Here is a 19597-nt window from a genome sequence, read left to right as displayed (position 1 = left end):
ATAATACAACTGGCATTCCAAAAATATATCGATTGAAACAGTGGACACAAATACAAACAGAAGTACAGTGTTACAGCAAGGTTCACAGCACAAGAAAGCATGAAGAACAACATATACACTCGGTCGTAGTTCTGCATTGCAAAGCCACAAACATGGTCTGTAACATATGTGCTGCTTCTCCTGAGTTCTCATCAGGCAAAACAAACCAATTTCAAGAACGAACACATTCTTAGTCAGTAGTCCATTCACATAAATTAAAAAAAAATAACAGTAACAACAAAATTGCAGCCTGTTGTGCCTGTTGTGCACCAAACATCCTTTGTCCATGACACTGGAGTCTGAATGCTTTCAAGTCCAAAGCAAATCTGAATGATCTGAAAGAGCACGAGAGCTGTTCACGTTCTGTGGGCGGACAGAAGTGTGGATGTATATGCACACAACCAGTGTAACTGCCTAGCAACATAATTATAACTGATTGATGAATTAGGCCTCTTTGAGGCTCTGCAAAAGTACAATCACAATTCTGCTCATATTGACAAAGGCTGGACCTGAGAACACTTACACAACGTACACCACGGCAGTGACTGCTTAACAAGAAAGATAGCAGCCAAACGCAAGGAATCCAGATATCACCCCTGGAGCAGAGAGTACTGTGCAAAGATTTTAGATTCTCTGTGCAGCACCATCAGGGAGGCATCTGGTCTGTGCCAAATTCCTTCTACAGCAAGACACTGAGCCCACAGGAGTCCTGCTACAGAGAGTGTGGCCCTCACAGAGTCCTGATCTCAGAGTCAGTCTGAGGTCTCATTAAAAGTCATTGAGACAGACAAGACAGAATTGCAGTAAGGTCTCTGAGATACCTCGAATAACTGTGTACAGATGTACCGAGAAGATCTGGTGCTGTTTTAAAGGTAAAGGACGGTTCACAGCAAATATTGTTTTGTTTACTGCACATGAAGTTATCTCACAAATAAACTATTTTTTTATTTATAATATCCTCACTTTACCTTCAGTGCCTAAAACCTTTGCACAGCTATGTATGTATGTATGTGTGTGTGTAAAGATAAAGTCCACTTTTGTTACATCCAGCTCTTTGGTTGTGGCTCATGGAGACACATTTGTTCAAAGCACACATGTTTTCGAGTATATAAATTCACATTTTACATAGCAGTGATGTCTTTAATGCTGCGGTGAATCACAACACTTGTACATTGACTTGTTACATATCTTTGTCCTTTTTTTTTCTTTTTTTTTTAAGTTCTTTTTTTTTTGGGAGGGGTTTGTGCCTTTATTTATATAGTGCAGTGAGAGAGAGACAGGAAAGTGGGGAGAAGAATGGGGGAAGGACATGTGGCAAAGGGCCATGAACGGGATTCAAACTCATGACCTCCACATCGGGACTGTAGCCCTGTACATGGGACACCAGCTCAACCAGGTGAGCTATAGCTGCGCCCCATCTTTGTCCTTTTTATATTTTTATCAGCTGTGATGTTAGTAAAGGATTGAACATTTGGGTCTAATCAAAGAGCAACATGAAAGCAAGAAGATGTTACAAGTCTTGTACAACATGTCTTTTGAGCAGTAACATGAAATGGTCAGTACAGTAAGCAAGAACACATACTCATCATGTAATTGAAACATAATTGTTTTGTTTGTGAAAGGAGGCCATGTGAACAACAGCAACCTGCACCTTCCTCCACACTATTTATAGAAAATGAAGTGAAATAAAGTTTGAGAGATAAGATCCCAGCCTGTCAGACCTGCAGAGGAGGAGACCTGAGGCTGCGTATCATGAAATGCCAATACCTCCTTTATACTGTATCTCTCTCTCTTAGCAGAATTCACTCTGAGTTGTTTGCATTAACAAACTATGTGAACACTTTAAAGACATGCTTTAGCTGATTGTCATCTGTTTATTTCTGTCTTCTTTCCCATCATGAGCTTTAAAGAGCAGTTGTCGTTGAGCTAAAATCACACGATTTTGCTTGTAAAGTCAGAAACATTCCAAAATGTAGAGATTTTAGTGTTTAAAGGGGAATAGAATAGATGAAAGGCTGTCAGGCTTTCAGTATTCAGTATGCATCAAGCTCAAAACTCCTGCACCCTGAGGCGACCTGATGGCTGAACACCTAAATCAGCTGAGTCAGTCGCCTGCCAACTCCCCTAACCCTCCCAGTTCATTTCATGGATTTTCCTGGGGAAAAAAAAATAAAAATCATATGAAAACTTCTATATGTTCACAGAATCCTGCAAAAAAAATCTACCCTAAAAACTTTTTTTCGTATGAACTGTAGTAGTTGGATCCTCTGTGCTGAAGTTGATCCTGTTTTGCAATTCCTCCTACGCCTCACGAATGACTTTTTTTCACAGGATTGAATTTAGTTTTGTGCTGAACAACCAAAAAACCCTGAGAATTTTCAACTAAACAGCTGTTGCTGAATGTTCTACATATATATCAAGTTGATAACAAATTTTCACACGAAAAATCTGTAATTTCAAGAAAATAATATCTTCATAATTTTTCCCTTTCTTCCAGCCAAATGCTGATTCTATGTGGTATTATTGTATTTATTTATTATATAATGGAAGTTATGTTTCCTCAAAACATTTTTATTGGAAAGGGTTAATATGAACTGCAGATATAAAAGAAAATGAAGGATGTTTTATTACTCCTTTATTATTTAAGCATTTTTAGAATTACATTTTTTTTTTAAAAACTTTTTACTTTCTGTACATTCAGTTGTTTATTTCATAGGTTGGCATTTCTACTATGTTGACTTTGAGGTTTTTACTTGTCTGTGTGAAACCTGCTGTTTTCACTGAGTTCATGAAATATAAAAGGTACAGCTTGACTGGGTTTGTTGTTTCCTATACTGACTGACTTGTTCTGTATAGGAAACTGTAAACTGTAAAATTATTCATCTCAGTTCTTTAGTTTGATAAACATACACTATTTCGCAATTTCAAACTTCATCATCAACCAGGAGAACGTGACATACAACTAACTTGGAGAGAACAGTCTTCCGCCAAGGCCAGTGTTCTATGCGATCTCGATCCACACCCAAATTTAATGTGATCTTCCTGTTGTGTCTTACGGAAGCCGAGAGTGGTCATGGCCGCACATTTTTTTAAACGCTATTTTCTTGAGATAACGAGATAATTATCCCGTTGACAGTTTCAGCAGTCACTTCAGCCTTCATCAGAAGTTGTCGGACTTCCTGGTGTGACGTATCTTATACAGACAGCTGACCCGGAACTCCAACATGACGTGTCATGAGAACAGCTGACCGGGCACGACAACTTACAATGAAGTGCTCGTGCTCGGTCTCGTCTGTCCTCTGGCCCCCCGCTGATGACTGAGGATGGAATCCCAGGTGTGTTAGAGGTCCCACACACCTGGGATTACATCCTGGACCGGGCACAAGCGGGCAAACAAAACGCCAATTATCTCGTTTTCACGAGAAAACGATTCTTGTTGACCCGAGATAACGAGAAAATTAACTCGTTATCTCGAGAAAACGGCGAAGAAAGAACAGTAGCGGAAAACGACCGCTCTCGGCTTCCATAGTTTCTTGAACGTTTCACAAAAATTGATAGTTGTTGCATAATCTTGCGGATAAACAGCGCTAACACATACCTCCACCCTGACTCTGATCTTGGTGGAGGACAAGTAAAACTCTTGGTTTGTTATTCTATCTTTGTTTTACTTAAAAACTACAGGTGAATTTTGTGAAACTTGCTGACAAGGTGGAACAGATCGGGGCCAGTTTTCTTAAAACTGCAGTGCAGCGTGTTGGGCTTGGTGGAAGACTGTGACTCCATCTGGGAGGTGTAAAACGAAGAGACAGCATCAGGAATTGCCCAATCATAGTTCGAAAAACGAAAACAAGAACAACTGACTGCTCGCTTAAGTGAGTATTCCTGGTTCAGAAAGCTGTGTCCCATTAAAACCTTGAATCACTTTGTCAGGGAGCAGCCTCAGGTCATCTGCTTCCCAAAAGTTCTCAAAAGGACTCACATATACACTCATTTGGCATTCAGCGTCCCGCACACAGAATGAATACGTATTCACACTGAAACGAACCACATACAATTTGAAACTCACTGTTAATAAACCCTGACTTGCCGGTCAGCTGCATAGAATGACTGAACATCTTTTATTTCTCTTTTTTCTTTTTTTTGCAATATAGAATTCATTTGTGTTTAACATGAAGCCTTTCTTTTCAGGATAATTAAAGAGCCTCAGAGTCACATATTAATCAGCTGCCACTGATCTTTTTTGTGCTGTCTGAATAAAGGCTAAATGCAAAAAAAATATTTAGAAAAAAATAATACTTTGGACTCTAAACTTCACATAATATTCTTTCATTAGACCACCATTGTGTCCTTCCAAACCCCAACACCTTCTGTCTGAGACACACACTTTCTATTCAAAGAGTGACGTTTCACGCCAGGATTATTTTTTACATTATTGATAAACTCCCCACAGAAGTACAGTAGACTTTTTTTCCTAGCCGAGGAGTACTACTGCTACATACGTAGAATCTGTGCAATGCCTTCTTTAACATGAAATCTTCTCAGAAAGTAACCATTCAAAAGTCGTGTTGTGTTGTGTGTATCTGCTGTGAAGCTAGCAGCAAAAGCAATTTATTCCAACGTGAACCACTACCAAGGCATTTGTATTAAAGCAACTGCTGCAATGCTACGGCAAGCTGATGTTTGTTATACTTCAGCAATACAGAAGGCTTGAAGATCTACATCATACAGGTTGGAAGGTGTTTACCTGTGAAAAAAAAGCTAAATATGAATCCAGCCCAGCTGCTTCTGAAGCAAAGCTGGGAGATTACAGTGCTGGATGGAGGCGCTGTATCACCAAGTGAGATTAGCTGAGAAGTGTTGATAACACTTTATCATCTGTGTGACTGTGGTTGAAAATAACCAGATGTGACTTTTAGTGTTGCACAGGGTGGATAGTATTTACACTTTCATTCCATTATTACAGTCACATATAACCTCATTTCAAAGGCCTACTTTTACCACTTCTTCTGTTGTGGTCCTGGTGGTAGTAGTGTTTTGGATTTTGTATGACTGGTGTTATTTCTAAAGCTTCTCGTTCTGTTCCAATCGTGTAGTTTACTGCATTTCTTTCTTACTGACAGAACCTGCCTTTCTCTCAGCTACCTACAGTTTCTTAGAGCTCACATTCTGTGCTTGATCTGTTGACATTACAAGATTGTCTTGTAATTATAATGACTACCATGTCTGTCACCTGAAGACTCTCGCAGCTCAAGAACAAACAGTGGCCAGAGTGGGCTGATTAGAACTTTTTGGACGTTGATTTATCCAGAATCCCCAGCATCGGCCTCGACCATCCAACATGCACACCCACCTCACGCAGTAATTGGCATAAATGTGCAAAGGTGTGAAAGTAAGCAGGGTTTGACCTTCTCTCCTCTCTCTCTCTCTCTCTCTCTCTCTCTCTCTTTACATTACACAACACTGCTGCTATTGGTGCATATAAGGAATCTTGGCAGAATGTCTTGCAGGAGAAGCTGCACATCTACCTCGTCCAATTATAAACACTTGTGTGCCATGTGAGCTACTGTTACTTCAGCTTTATTTTGTGATACGGTCTCCATCTGAAGATCCCAGCAGCCACTGGGGTTACAGAGGAGTTACTGGCATTAGACAATGAACCCAGGCCCAGAAACTACTGACCGCAACGTTGCTTATAATTACTTTCCTATGAATAGAAAGGACTTGCTGGTGTTGTGGCACAATAGTTTGGGATTCTGAAAATGACATCTCTATTTGTATTTTGTGCTCCTTGAAAGTTTTAAAGGTTGTATATTATTTTGATAGAGGTTGTTTATTGTGCACACTGGCGGAAGTTGAGGTAGTTGACCAATACCTTTTAGTGTGAGTCACTTTAACATTTTGTTTCAGAGGAGTGCTCACACAGACATTTGTAGATTTGCAAGGAGGTAGATTTTTGACTGTTCTTTGAAGGCACAATGTTTCAGTGACTGCTGGATGTCGTACAATAGCCATCCTATACCTTTGCTATCGAGGCTTAGCTAGTATAATACTGTATTACACTGAACAGAATAACTGAAGAAAAGAAATCCAGGGTTAACAGTTGTGATGCAGTGGTCAAACTAGAAACTAGACGTCCTGTGAGATGTTATCCTTCTTTGGTGATGTGATTTCTGCTATAAGATCTTGCACATATACATTTAGACTTTAGAGAAAGGAACAGTAAATTGATAGAAAAACAGATGGCTATCTCAGTTGACCTGACTCCAGTGCAGCATTAAGTCACCTTTGATGATGTACTTTTGTCCCATTTCATGTTATCTATGGAGAAGATTTAAGAAGTGTGCTTATTTCTAATATAAATACTTTTTTTTCATTTGTTGTTTCATTCTTTTTTTTTAAAGACATTAGCTAAATGTGAGACAAACACCATTACGTGTATGTTATTCTATCCTCCCTTGTTGACTAAGTGGTGTTTACATTAGTAAGTGCTGCAGTGGTGAGATGGTTTCAGTTCTGTTCACTTAAGAATCAAAATTTCCATATATAAGTTGAACTGTTCACTCTTTAGACTTTAAAGACATAAATTTCGCATCAGTCAGTTTTCTTGGTCTGCCATTATATTTGATTCATGATTGTTTTTTGAGACAGAGACTGGTGAGTCCATCTTTCCAACTCCCCAGCTCATGATAGAGTAGCCAAAGTAATGTACCCAAGAGTTCTAGTCAACCAAATAAAAGGCTGGTTGACTGAAATCGTACCTTCTCTTCAACCACTTGATGGGTCCGGAGGGGGAGAGGAGAATCTCTACATCATTTCTAGATTAACTAGCTGTAGTATGGCTTTGTTTGGTTCATATCTTGTTTGCAATGTGAATCTCAGTTATCCCATGCCTGATACACTGACACTGCCATTGAACTAACCTTTTCTGATGCGTCTCTATCACTGTTCTTCTTGCAAACAGCTGCCATTTCTAGCCCTTGATCCGAAAGTCTGCTCCCTGAGTGCACCTCCCCACACCCCACCCTCGCATTCCTATTCTTCTCAGCTGCATTACTCAACTTGTTGTCATTATGAACTCGATTTCTCAGTCCCAACACAAAGTGGTTGTGATTCGTAGCATCTCTGAAATCACCACATTCACAAGGTGCTTGCACAGACCTTCCACTCTTCCCCCACTTGGCCACTCTGCTCCACAGCTGGCAACACATGAGGCAACAAAAGGGCCTGGACTTGCACACCGCCTGGAAGCCCCTCTTAAAGTTCTCGTTGTAGTAGCCATAGATGATGGGGTTGACGCTGGAGTTGGAGAAAGCCAACCAGTGGGCAAAGGGGAAGACGTAGCTGGCCAGAAGGTCCACCTGTTCCCTGTCCAAGCCTGCATAGTCTGTCATCATCATGAGGGTCCAGAGTGGCAACCAGGACAGCATGAAAAGCAAAGCCACTACAATGAGCATCTTTATCACCCTGATCTTTTTTTGTGAAATCATCGGCTGACCACGTCTTCTGCCTCCTGCCTGGACTGCAGCATTGGCAAGCTGCGGCTCTCTGTTTGCGACCACAGAGGAACACAGTTTGACTCCGATGCTTCCATACATCAGTGTGATTACTGTGAGGGGAACCAGGTAGATGTGAGCGAGGAGAACCGCTGTGTAGACCTTCCTCATCTGAGGGTTGGCAAAGTTTTCGTAGCATGTGTACAGAGGCAAGGTTTGATTAAAGTCATCATTGTACACCATGTAATGGAAAGGGACTTTCTCCACTGTCAGCGCCACTGCAGCGGGACACATGATGACCACTGCTAACACCCAGATTGACACGATGGCTGCCTTGGCAACAAACAGAGTCAGCTTAGGTTGTAGAGGGTACACTATACAGCGAAACCTGTAGCCAACAAGTAAAGAAGAGCATTGCCACCAATTAGTCATTAGAGAAAAACACCAAACATAAATCAAAGAATAAAACTAAAGATTCAACTAAGGACACATAATTCCCAATATTCTGTTTAGCAAGTACTCAAAAAATGGCTAGCGTAAAACAGGAATACTTAAGGACAAGCTGTAATCACCCAGTGTTTGGTATTTGTGGTAAACATGGGTGCGGACACTACCAATAGCAATGTTGATCAGTTGGACCGGGAACCATTTTGGGTTGCAACTGTTTATTGCCTATATATTCATCATCCTCAAAGGATAAATTCTACTTTAGTGATGCCCTTGAGGATGGCTTTTGTGGTTTGGATAGACATATCTCAATAACTATTTGATGGTTTGGCAAGGAATATGGCAACAATATCTACACCGATCAGCCACAATATTAAACCCACTGTCAGGTGAAGTCAATGACATCTCATTACAATACACTCATCTGCTGGGAAACATTGGGTCCTGCCATTCATGTGGGTGTTACTTTGACATGTACCACCAACCTATACATTTTTTCAGACTGAAAGCATCCCCCTTCCATGGCAGTGGTGTTCCCAGCTCCCCCCAGCAGGACAATGAGCCCTGCTCAGAAATGTCTCGAGGAGCATGGTAAAGAGCCCTTTGTTGACCCAAAAACCAACTGAGCATCCATGGAATGTGCCAGAAAGAAACCCAATCCACTGAGACCCTACCCTGCAACACCTTGTGCCAGACACCACAGGACAGCTGTGTCCATGCTCAATGTTTCAGAGCTGTTGTGGAGTCAGACCTGCAAATATTAGGCAGAGGGTTTTAGTGTCATGGCTAATCGGTATATGTTGCCCTCATAACTGAATAATAATAACGTTTTTGGGCTCCTAACTTTTCATCATCAGCTCAGAATTTCCATTTGTCCAACCCTTTGGTTCATGTCCAAATACTTAAAACTGATAACATTCATAGCAACCTCAGCTGTGCTTTGTGCCAATAAATGTTTTTGTTAAATCAGGATGGTGAACAGGGAGAACATTGCGCCAGCATGGTAGGATTGTCCTTATGAGCATGCTTGTACGCTGATGTTAACTTTTAGCAGAGCTGTGCCTTAATACTGTACAGCTTCACAGAGTCACAAGCAGACGAAGGTTCTTGTTGCTTCACAAGTTCACAATCAGGTGTGAAACCACAACATAAACTAACCTTTCCACAGCAATGGCCACCAGAGTGAAGACGGATGCAGACACAGACACGCCCTGCACGAAGCCACTCATCTTGCAGACGGTATTGGAAAACGGCCAACCTGTTGAAAAAACGACAACCTGTGATAACTAGTTTGCCAGGAAAGCCCAATTAAAGGAAAAACTACAAAGAAGGACGTTCCACATTATTATGCAGACCACCTTTTTTAAGCAATATGGGAAAGGAAAATGATCTCTCTGCTGCCGAAAAATGTGAAATAGTTGACTTCTTTGGACAAGGTATGAAAACCTTAATATTTCACCAAAAACAAAAAAGTTACTTGACCTATTAAGATGTTTCTGATTGAAAAGCTTTTGATTTCAGTAATTATGACCTCCTAATGCTGCAAATTCAACAAATGACCATTTTCAGTTCTTTACAACCTATAAAATGTTTTGGAATTCTGTTGTGCGTAATAATTTGGAACAGTGCATTTTAAGTTTTTTTATTTTTGAAAAAAATACTGTTATCATTGGGAGGTTTGTTCAACAACATTCGAATTATACTCTAACGGATGATAACTTGAACATAATGCTGACTGTCATTTGCATTGACTATTTAGGAAAATCAAAGAAAAATATCATTTTCATAATAAATTGGAACTCGGTGTATACATTTGCAGACACACTTGTTTTCAACACTTGTAATGTTCGACAGTTGAAGGTACGTCATGGTGTCTATCTTGGTTGCTGAACATAATGGGGGCACAAATTTAGATGTGACAGTTAGGACACGTCCTTTCAAATCTTTCTTCCTTCTATGATGATTGCTTCATCTTCCCTGTCACTCCATAAAGGAAGGCTTCAAAACACAACTGACAGGATCAGTATAGCCTCTCATTTTCTTTTTTCACAAGAAAAAGCAAATAGCTTGAATGGAGCATGATGGGATCGTTTGCTGAGAAATAGTGCAGTGAGAAAGATTGAAGGATTGACACTGACCTCAGGGTGACGAAAAATTGCAGCTCAACAGGCAAAAATCTCCTACAGTACATTCACGGTTCTACTACACAGGAACATTCAGAGGAAGCCGGAGGTGGTGAATGCCTCAGAATGATTGCTGATTACAACAGCCACCCAAAAGTACAGTGCACAGTAATATTGATGTTCCAGTGCAGACTTCCATTTCTGCAGGAACTTGGAAAATAGCAGGACACATTCCTAAGCTTTAACAGAGTTGCATGATTTCCTGAAAATAGAAATCGCCCAGGTGGGAGTGTGAATCCATGTGTAACAGTGTGGTAATAAAATTACAATATGTTACAAGTTAACAAGCTAGGAATGTAAAAATAAAAATAAAGGAACACCTGAATGTTTGAGAAAAGTTGGTAGAAGCAGAATTAAGTAGGAGTAAAGACATCTCAGTAGAGTGAAATTCTCATAATACCTCATAATGAAAAATGAACAAATCATTTGTGCGAATAATTTTACTCACGTCTGGTGTGAACACAGGGTTAGAGTTGTTTACCTTTAGACAAACTTGTTGTTCTACAGAAGAAAAGTAATGTGTGTGTGTGTGTGTGTGTGTGTGTGTGTGTGTGTGTTTCAAAGCTCATTCAAGGTTTTACACTGACAAAAGAATCCTAATGGTGCAGGTAGCAGAAGAGCTGCAAGAAGCAAATTAAGACTTATTGTGTGCTAAAATGTTGAATTCAATGATTAAACACAGAAGTAAGAGTGCTAATGAAAAACTTTTAGATAATAAGTGACAGTAACTCATACATCCTTGACAGTGTGGTTTGAAAAGCTACACGGCTCAGTGTTAGTTTGTAATTTTAGTTTATTTAAGGATGATTTTACCTTTTTAAAATGTCTTTGCGAATGATTATGGGGGCTTTTCATGTTTAGAGTATGCACAGCTAACTATGTGCATTTCAAACATGTTACATGTAATGTACTTGTTCTACCTTCGAGCCAAAGATTGGTCACCAGTTACTTCCATGTGCACCGATCAGCCACAACATGCTGTCAAAACAGTTCCAACCCACTGGGCCATGGACAGCAGAACCATGTTGTGTCCGGTACCAGGACATTGGCAGTGGATCCTTTAGATCCTGTAGGTTGGGACTTTTGTGGATTGTGGTGTGTTCCAGCACTTCTGGTGGATGCTCTATTGGATTAGGATCTGGGGAGTTTGGAGGTCAGCATCTTGGGCTCTTGTCGTTCCTGGAAGTTACTGGAAGGTTGCATTGTCATGCTGGGGAAGGACGCAGGCTTTGGACTGTGCTCAGTCTGTAGCAATGCTTAGGAAAGTGGTATGCGTCAAAGCAACTTCCACATGAATGCCAGGATCCAACGTTTCCCAGCAGATGAGTATGCGGGAATAGATGTCACTGACTTCACCTGTCATTGGTTTTAATGTTGTGGCTGATCGTTATGTTATGAAACTTAAGAAACAAACTATGGAAACATGCATTTGAGCTGGATCATCATGCAAACTGTTAATGACACAAACTTCATGAATTTACAATTTCAAGAGTCTGATGATTGATTTTTATATGAAAATGAACAAAAACAGCGTCTCCCTACAAGGAAGGAACCATGCATTTAAAATCTAATCACACAAAAGAACATGCATTGTGCAGTGAAGAATATATTGTTTATATGTACATCCATTTAATTCATTGCTGGTCTCTGACATACAAATCTGCTGCTTCCCTTTGAACCTTTTCGTCTAGCCCATTTCCCCCTGAATTAATTTATTTGATGAGGTGAGACTCAGTGAAGTTGTTACTGGACCGGAAAAAGCTGCTGTGGTCACTGTTTAATGATGCCTTATCAGAATCATCAGTAGGAGACAAAGCGGTCTGTACAAAACAGTGTCTCATAGTGTTTGTTTAAATAAAAATCAGACAGACTCCCTTCCGTCTGGGAGTGCACTCATTCCATCCATGATAGTACATCTATTATTCAGACCTGCATTGAGACGCAACAGTGGGACTGAGTTAAATGCAAATGAGTAGGCTGCAAGAACAATGCATTCCCTGTTTCTCTACTTGTATATGTGGTCATGACAAACTTATGACTACGAGTATATGCATCGAATGGTACTTATAGCTTACAGTATGTAGGTCACATGAACAAGTGCAATCCCACACAAGGTGATGATTTATCATCTCAGCTCATTATATCACGAATCCTACACATTTTAACAACCCTCCTCCAGTGAAAACCTTTTTTTTTTTTTTTGCTTCGTTAACGTGCCCATATGGTGTTTTTTTGCGAGGAGACATGTCATGAGTGAAATCAGCAGTCAACACCTGAGTTGCTAAACATTTGCACCTTGAAGCTTCTTGGTACCAATGATAGTCTCCGAAATAAATGTAGACTTCCAGGGTTTCATATGTCCTACACTTAGGGCTACACTTAGAGACAGACAACCAAGCACACTCACATTCACACAATTTAAAATCCCCAATTAACCTCAACATGTTTTTGGACTTGTGGGAGGAAGACAGAACCCAATTAACATGCAAACACCACGCAGAAAGATCCTGGACACCCTAACTGGGACATGAACCGCCGACCTTCTAGCTGCAGGGCGACGTTATTAACCACCGAGCCACTATGCAGACCAGTTTCATATATAACAAACCTAAAGAACCAAACCTGTTAGCTTGCAGGTTGGAGTTTACCATTCTTCTTCTTCAGGGAAGAGAGGGACTTTAACAACTGTGCCATTCAAAGTTGTGCATAAAGCAAACAAACTTATCATTATTAGTATAAAGTCACCACACACACACACACACACACACACACAAAATCAGGATCTGCCACCCAGATGCCCAATCTGCCATCAAAGCGACAGCGTTTTGAGTTGCCAAGCCACAAAACATGCAAACACCAATTTAAGTTAATTATGCAATAATTTGAAGGTTAATGACTTCACCAAAGAGCTGCTGCTGGTTGAGAATTTTACTATTTTATCTAATCATGCTGGGCTGCAAGGTGACGCAGTTGGTAGCATTGTTGCCTCGCAGCAAGAGGGTCGCCGGTTCACATCCTGGTGGGGGCACTGGGATCTTTCTGCGTGGAGTTTGCATGTTCTCCCTGTGCAGTGTGGGTTCTCTCCGGGTTCTCCGGCTTCCTCCCACAAGGTCCAAAAACATGTTGAGGTTAATTGGCGATTCTAAATTGTCCGTAGGTGTGAATGTGAGTGAGCTGGTTGTCTGTCTCTAAGTGTAGCCCTGTGATAGACTGGTGACCTGTCCAGGGTGTCCCCTGTCTTCACCCTGAGTCAGCTGGGATAGGGTCCAGCCCCCCCGCGACCCTAGTGAGGATTAAGCGGTGTATAGATAAAGGATGGATGGATTCAATCATGCTGAGGTTAAAAAGAAAACAACAGATTCTCACATGATCTTTTGGAGTATTACTGTGCAGTACTGACTGTAGGACATTCTAGAAAAGATCAAGGAGAATAAACCTGTTATACTCCTAATGTTCAGCTATTAGTCTGTAAATATACAAGGCTTTGCAAATTTATCAGAACACCTGTCTACTTTTTTAAGCACTATTTATATACATATAGACCATCCAGCATCATAAAGTGCTTTAATGCAAACTCAGCTCACAAAGTTTTACCATGTGGAACAGGAATGAGGAATTTCAAACTGAATTCATCTTTATCTTATACCCCAATTTGAGCCACTGGGCTTCTCTGAGAAGTCAGAAATGAATCAAGCATAACATTCAACCAATGAAACTTTTTTTTTCAGTTCAGGAATGCAGTTAAATAACTATAATTTGACAATTTAATAAAGAAATAATAATGTGCTTTACCATTTTTTTCAGTTTTTTTTTGTAGAACAGTATATTTAAAAATTCATGGATAACAATAATAACTATATTTCAGATGGGACACTTTGTCAGATTTACCTATTTAGAATGACATGCATTTGTGCTTGGCGGTGACTCTGCTCGAGTGATGCTCTGGAACAATCTGAGCAAGCCTGACACAAACAGTCCCTGAGATCCCAAACCCCCTGGCAGAGCCTTTATGTTCAAATGAACACAGTATGAACACAAAAACAACTTAAATAGCGCGCACTTTGCAAAATCCAGTTCACATGGTTTCAAGGTACAATAATGAACCATCTTTGTTCTACAGTCCCACGATATGAGAAACAAGCAGAGCTATGGAATTGAACCTTTCAAAAGGGAGGAGGAGGAGGAACTTTGCCGATGTGTAGAGGCTGGTGTAGCAGTGATGTGGTGAGCATGGAGCAGGCAGAATGAATGAACGCTGCCTCAGTTATAATTTAGAATAGAATAGAATGCTTTTTTATTGTCATCATATTGGCATCATAATTTATTACACAGATTACACCGAGCAGAAGGTGGTGGAGTCCAGCAAGCTCGTGGGTCACCAGACCAACCGACCGAGCTTCTACATACTGGTGAATTAACCATTACAGACACATAGGAAATGATTTTGGTAATAACCAATGCTGTTAGTTTAGGGCAGCTGTGACATAAACCTTACATTGGGTGGTGGTTTAATAAATGTGTTAAGCACTGCATGTTTAAATGATTCAGTAATGACGTTCATTAACAGAAACATTCAGAGAGCCTTCAACATCCCCAGACCAAGGAGGTAATTTAAACTTGTTTAACATTAACATTAGTTTATCGCTTGAGAATGCTCCTTTTTTTTTTCCGCCAGACTTCTCTCCAGCATCAACTCCTCTCCTCTGCTCCTCAGCCACTACCACGCCAGGCCTCGTGTGGCTGTAACATCTTTACATTTCTAAGTGCATGCTAATGAACTGACAGAATAAAACAGTCTGCTTTTATATAACTCACCTACAGTCTGAACTCAAATTAAAGGCAAGGCTAAATTAATGAAAGTCTGGCTCTGCACACTTCTACTGCCTATACTGTGTTCAGTAGGGTTATGTGTAGTTACCGTGTTGCTATAGCAACTCAGCGCTATAGTGACTTAATGGAAGATGATGCAGCTATGAAGGATCTGTTTGACAAGTTGGCTTGTTGAAGTGAGGTGATCAAGGCAGCAGAGGCGACGACGGGGAGGTTCCCTCGGTACGTGCAGCTCAACCAGACCTCAGCATTCATGCTCTCATTCATCAGTCTTCCTCCGTTCTCTTCATCAGCTCCCAACAATGGAAACTAAAGTCTTGAATGTTGAGACATGAACTTTATTATCTAAAGACCTGCATCCACCTGAGCCTCCTTGAAATTTGCAATCTTCCATACAGATGAAATCTTTTGATTTAATAAATATGCTGGTGAATTTAGGTGATCATCGGAGGTATGCTGCAACACAGGTTAGGTACGTGTTTTTAAAAATATATATATGTTAACCCCCCTGAGACTCCAAAAAGACGTATTTATTAAAAGGTGGAGCAGTGCCATGAGTATACTATAACATCGAGGAAGGCCTGTATACATTTCAAATTCAATCTGTCCTATTTACAGTCTTACCCCCACTTTTTGTTATTGATTTTTTTATTTAGGGCTGCAAGGTGGCGCAATGGTTAGCATCGTTGCCTCGAGGCAAGAAGGTCAGCGGTTCACGTCCTGGTGGGGGCACCGGGATCTTTCTGCGTGGAGTTTGCATGTTCTCCCCGTGCCGCATGAGTTCTCTCTGGGTTCTCCGGCTTCCTCCCACAAGGTCCAAAAACATGCTGAGGTTAATTGGTGATTCTAAATTGTCTGTAGGTGTGAATGTGTGTCTGTCTCTAAGTGTAGCCCTGCGATAGACTTGGCGTCCTAAGTCAGCTGGGATAGGCTCCAGCACCCCGCAACCCTAGTGAGGATTAAGCGGTGTATAGATAATGGATGGATGGATGGATATTTTTATTTATTTATTTTTCATTATTTCTGACCATTATAGTCATGGGTGCTTTTACTGAGTCCTAATTTTCATCAATATTACCTTGTATTGGATTTTTTTTTTTTTACAAAGCAGTGGATATGATGAATATGATTCTGTATGTGTGATTCTATATGTAACTGAAATAAAAAATAAATTAAACAATATATATATATATTTTAACCCTATGTTGTACAGTGTTCCTAAGCCTTGCGTCCAATACATATTTCTTTAAATGATAGCAGCAAACCAGAAGGGTCACAACAAAGGGGTTAACTATCAAGCTGGCACGTTTTCTTTCGCACTCAAAATCTATTATCACCTCTTAAACATTTTTATAGATACAAGTTAGTGTGAAGACAAAGACAATAATAAAGATGAGAACATGTCTGAAATGACTAAAGGTCAGTCCTTGATGGAGAACATGTTACACCACTGCTTCTCCAGTCCCCCCTGAAAGGTTACATGTCCATCTGTCAGCTGTCTCCATGTTAATATTCAGAGGCAGAGTAACTAAATACTGTTCTTAAGTACAGTTCTGAGGAATAGATACTTTGACTATTTAGATTTTGTATAATCTAGTACATTTTACTTCCACTCTGCTACATTTCAGAGGGAAATATTGAACTTTCTATTCCACCACTTTTATGAGAAAAAAAAAAGCACACTATGGATATTACAACAGGCTTTTAAAATACCACACACTGTTAAAGATGACTCCAGTGTCTTTAAGGAGGAGCCCTTAGATTTGTCTGCTGTTTCTTAATATGCAAACTGGATAAAAAGTAGTTTCAACTTGCAGCAGCTCCAACAGTAATATGCTGCTGATACACTGATGCTTCACTATTAACAATCTAATGATGTCGAACATAATTATGTTTCCGTAAACGGAACCAGCCAGGGTTTACAATACATTACTACATTTAGCTGCTAATCCCTGCGAGCAATTTTAATTAAGTAGGATCCTAAAACCAGCACACTCTGAAAAGCTGTTATATTTCAGTCTCGTGCAACATCAGGATATTTAGACTTAAGAATATTTCGTCAATTTAAAAGACTGTATCGTATAAATTGTTATGTACACATATATAAGGAGCTTTGCAATATCAGTATTTTCTGCTCATGGTGGAATCTGTGCAATATGAATGTTTTTGTGTACATAGAATAACCCTGTGCAAGGACGTTCATTTCCACATTCAGAAGAATCTGGGAAATATCTGAGTTTATACATACAAAGTAATCTGCACAGTATCAACAATACCTATTTATTTTTCTTCCTTGCTTGTAAATGTTCTCTTAATACCCTTTTAGAATTATCCCCTTTGTTGCTATAAAACTTTAAATAATAAAGAATTATCTTGTTTAATTTTTCATGCAGGACTTGCAGTCAAGTGTTTTTACGTTGCTGTATTGGTACTTTTATTTTGGCAGAGAATCTAAACAGTTCTGCCACCTTTTGCTAAACAACTCTTCTCTCTGATGACATCTATGAGCATGCTGCGTGAGGGCAGAGGGCCACGGCTCCCATCTCAGATGCACTGCATCTCTACCCAAGGATGTGTGGATGGCCTGGCTACGCTAAAATGGGCTTCCGTGATGGAAGGGGTTAACACACACCCACAAAAGGCCTGGTGTGGTCAGCTCTTCAGTACTCTGCCAGATGAGGGGACAACTCAGCGTTCTATTCCTGCATTTGCAGCTAACTTCTATCAACAGAAATCTTAAATGACACATTGGAATGTATTTTGACAACCACAGATTTAAACTTACTGTCAGCTCTCTGCTACAGACATCAAATACTTTTACTCTTCTGCAAACCTAAATGGTTCTTGAACAATAAGGCAAATTTCACTAAGACTGTGAACAGTCCTGCTATTTCAGTAACACGGAGACGATCATAACAAAGATTGCACTGTCCACTGACATCAAGGTTGATGATACATTTTAAAAAGTGATTCAAGCAGTCATTTGACACCTTTGAATTACATTCAGAATAAAAAAATTAATCTAAATGTTTAGATAAACTGTTCAAGTTGCACGCAATATTTTATTGGCTTGGATTAACATAATAATGTTAGTAGTTGTATCAACTTAACATTGTGTGTATTTTAAACTTTTGTAAAAGGGCAGTAAAAATCATTACCGACCCCTTCCACCCACGTCATCACCTCTTTGATCTGCTACCCTCTGACCAGTGCTTCAGGTCTCTAAGCACCTGAAGATCCTGGCACCGGAGCAGCTCTTTTCCCTCAGGCCATATCCCTCATGAACAATCATTCACTAAATCATTAAAGCCTCCTGTTACACTACCTCTGTGCAATATCTTTACATGTGCAATTCCTCCATTTTATGTACTCTGGTTTTAGGCAAGTTCATGTCTCTTTTTCAGAGAACTTTTTATTTACACAGTACTTTTATACTTTTCTTTTGCATATATATTTTTTGCCTATCTTGCTATTGTTGTGTACCACAGTTTCATTCACCATGTCAAACTCCTTGTGTGCGTGAGCTCACTTGGCAATAAAAGCAATCTGTATTCAGTTTAACTTTCTATGCTAAAGTTGCATCATTTTTTTCCTTTCAAGAGCAGCTGGATGAATACTGCATATTGTCACATTTACCTTCATCAGTGGGAGGAATGACTAATGGTTTCACAGTGTTAGTCCTTTGCTGCAGGTGTAAGCAATCATGTAGTTCAATCACATCCTCACCTGCGCAGAGAAAAATTGAGCTAAATTTGAGCTATAAGAGGCCACATGACACACGGCAGCTCCGCTGGGTAGTCAACATCCCACAGTTTAGCTGATATAGATTGCAGCGACGCCATGGAGAAAGACAGGTAAATGGGATTCAAAGTGAAATCCATTCGACTGTATCTATTACTCATTTAGACAGTAATCATTGGCAGTAGGAGAGATTTCCCTCACTCAGCTGCTTCACTAACAATACAGTCTAGTATCTTCAAAGTAGCAGCACCAACAATCACATACTCAACATGCAGCAATAATAAAGAGACATTGTGCAACAAAAACAAAACAAAACCCAAGTACCTCCTTGTTTCATGTAGCACCACTGCCAATTTAGACAAAATAGCAGAAACAGGAAAGAAAAAATGTACAGAACAGCCCTTTTTGTACTTGGACAGGAAAGCAAGGCAGTGAGAAGATAAATCAATCTCACCTGCGAGCTGAAAATAGAGAGAAAAACCTAACAAGGCAGTATGGAGGAGAGAGAGCTGGAAAAAAAAGTCTAATGCTGGACATCAGAACATCAATGTTTCAGAAAGAGTAAACAGTAAAAGGTAAACAGAGTGGTGTTTATCCCAACAGCCAGTTTCAGTTTCTTTCTGAAATGACAGAATGAGCTGGTTGAAGGTGGTTCCACTTCCTCTCTGACCTGCTGAACTGGATTTCTGTATCTGTGTTGGACCTTAAAAAGGTTAAGATAAGTCTCTTTCTATACATCCAGGCTTCTCATCTTTTCTTGGCTCAGGTTAACAGGTGATCTGCCTCCTCCTTTCCTCCGTCACCCCTCGGTGCCTCACAAACACATCACACATCTCTCACAAATGAACTAAACTGAAACAAACT

General features: G+C 40.1%; 1 protein-coding gene across 1 annotated transcript in view; it reads right to left on the bottom strand.

The window, feature by feature from the left end:
- Positions 1-6914: 6914 nt before the first annotated feature.
- Positions 6915-19597, bottom strand: part of npffr1l2 (neuropeptide FF receptor 1 like 2) — a 15965-nt gene continuing 3282 nt past the window's right edge. The window contains exons 2-3 of the mRNA XM_008297761.1: positions 9138-9237; positions 6915-7920 (exon numbers count right to left, since the gene is read on the bottom strand). Coding sequence (XP_008295983.1) covers positions 6915-7920; positions 9138-9237 — 1106 coding nt within the window. The remainder of the gene's footprint in view (positions 7921-9137; positions 9238-19597) is intronic.

The sequence above is a fragment of the Stegastes partitus genome, unplaced genomic scaffold, assembly GCF_000690725.1.
Source record: "Stegastes partitus isolate 25-593 unplaced genomic scaffold, Stegastes_partitus-1.0.2 Scaffold26, whole genome shotgun sequence".
Lineage (NCBI taxonomy): Eukaryota > Metazoa > Chordata > Actinopteri > Pomacentridae > Stegastes > Stegastes partitus.
The sequence above is the reverse complement of the archived record's forward strand: the minus strand, read 5'-3'. Positions and strand labels throughout refer to the sequence as shown.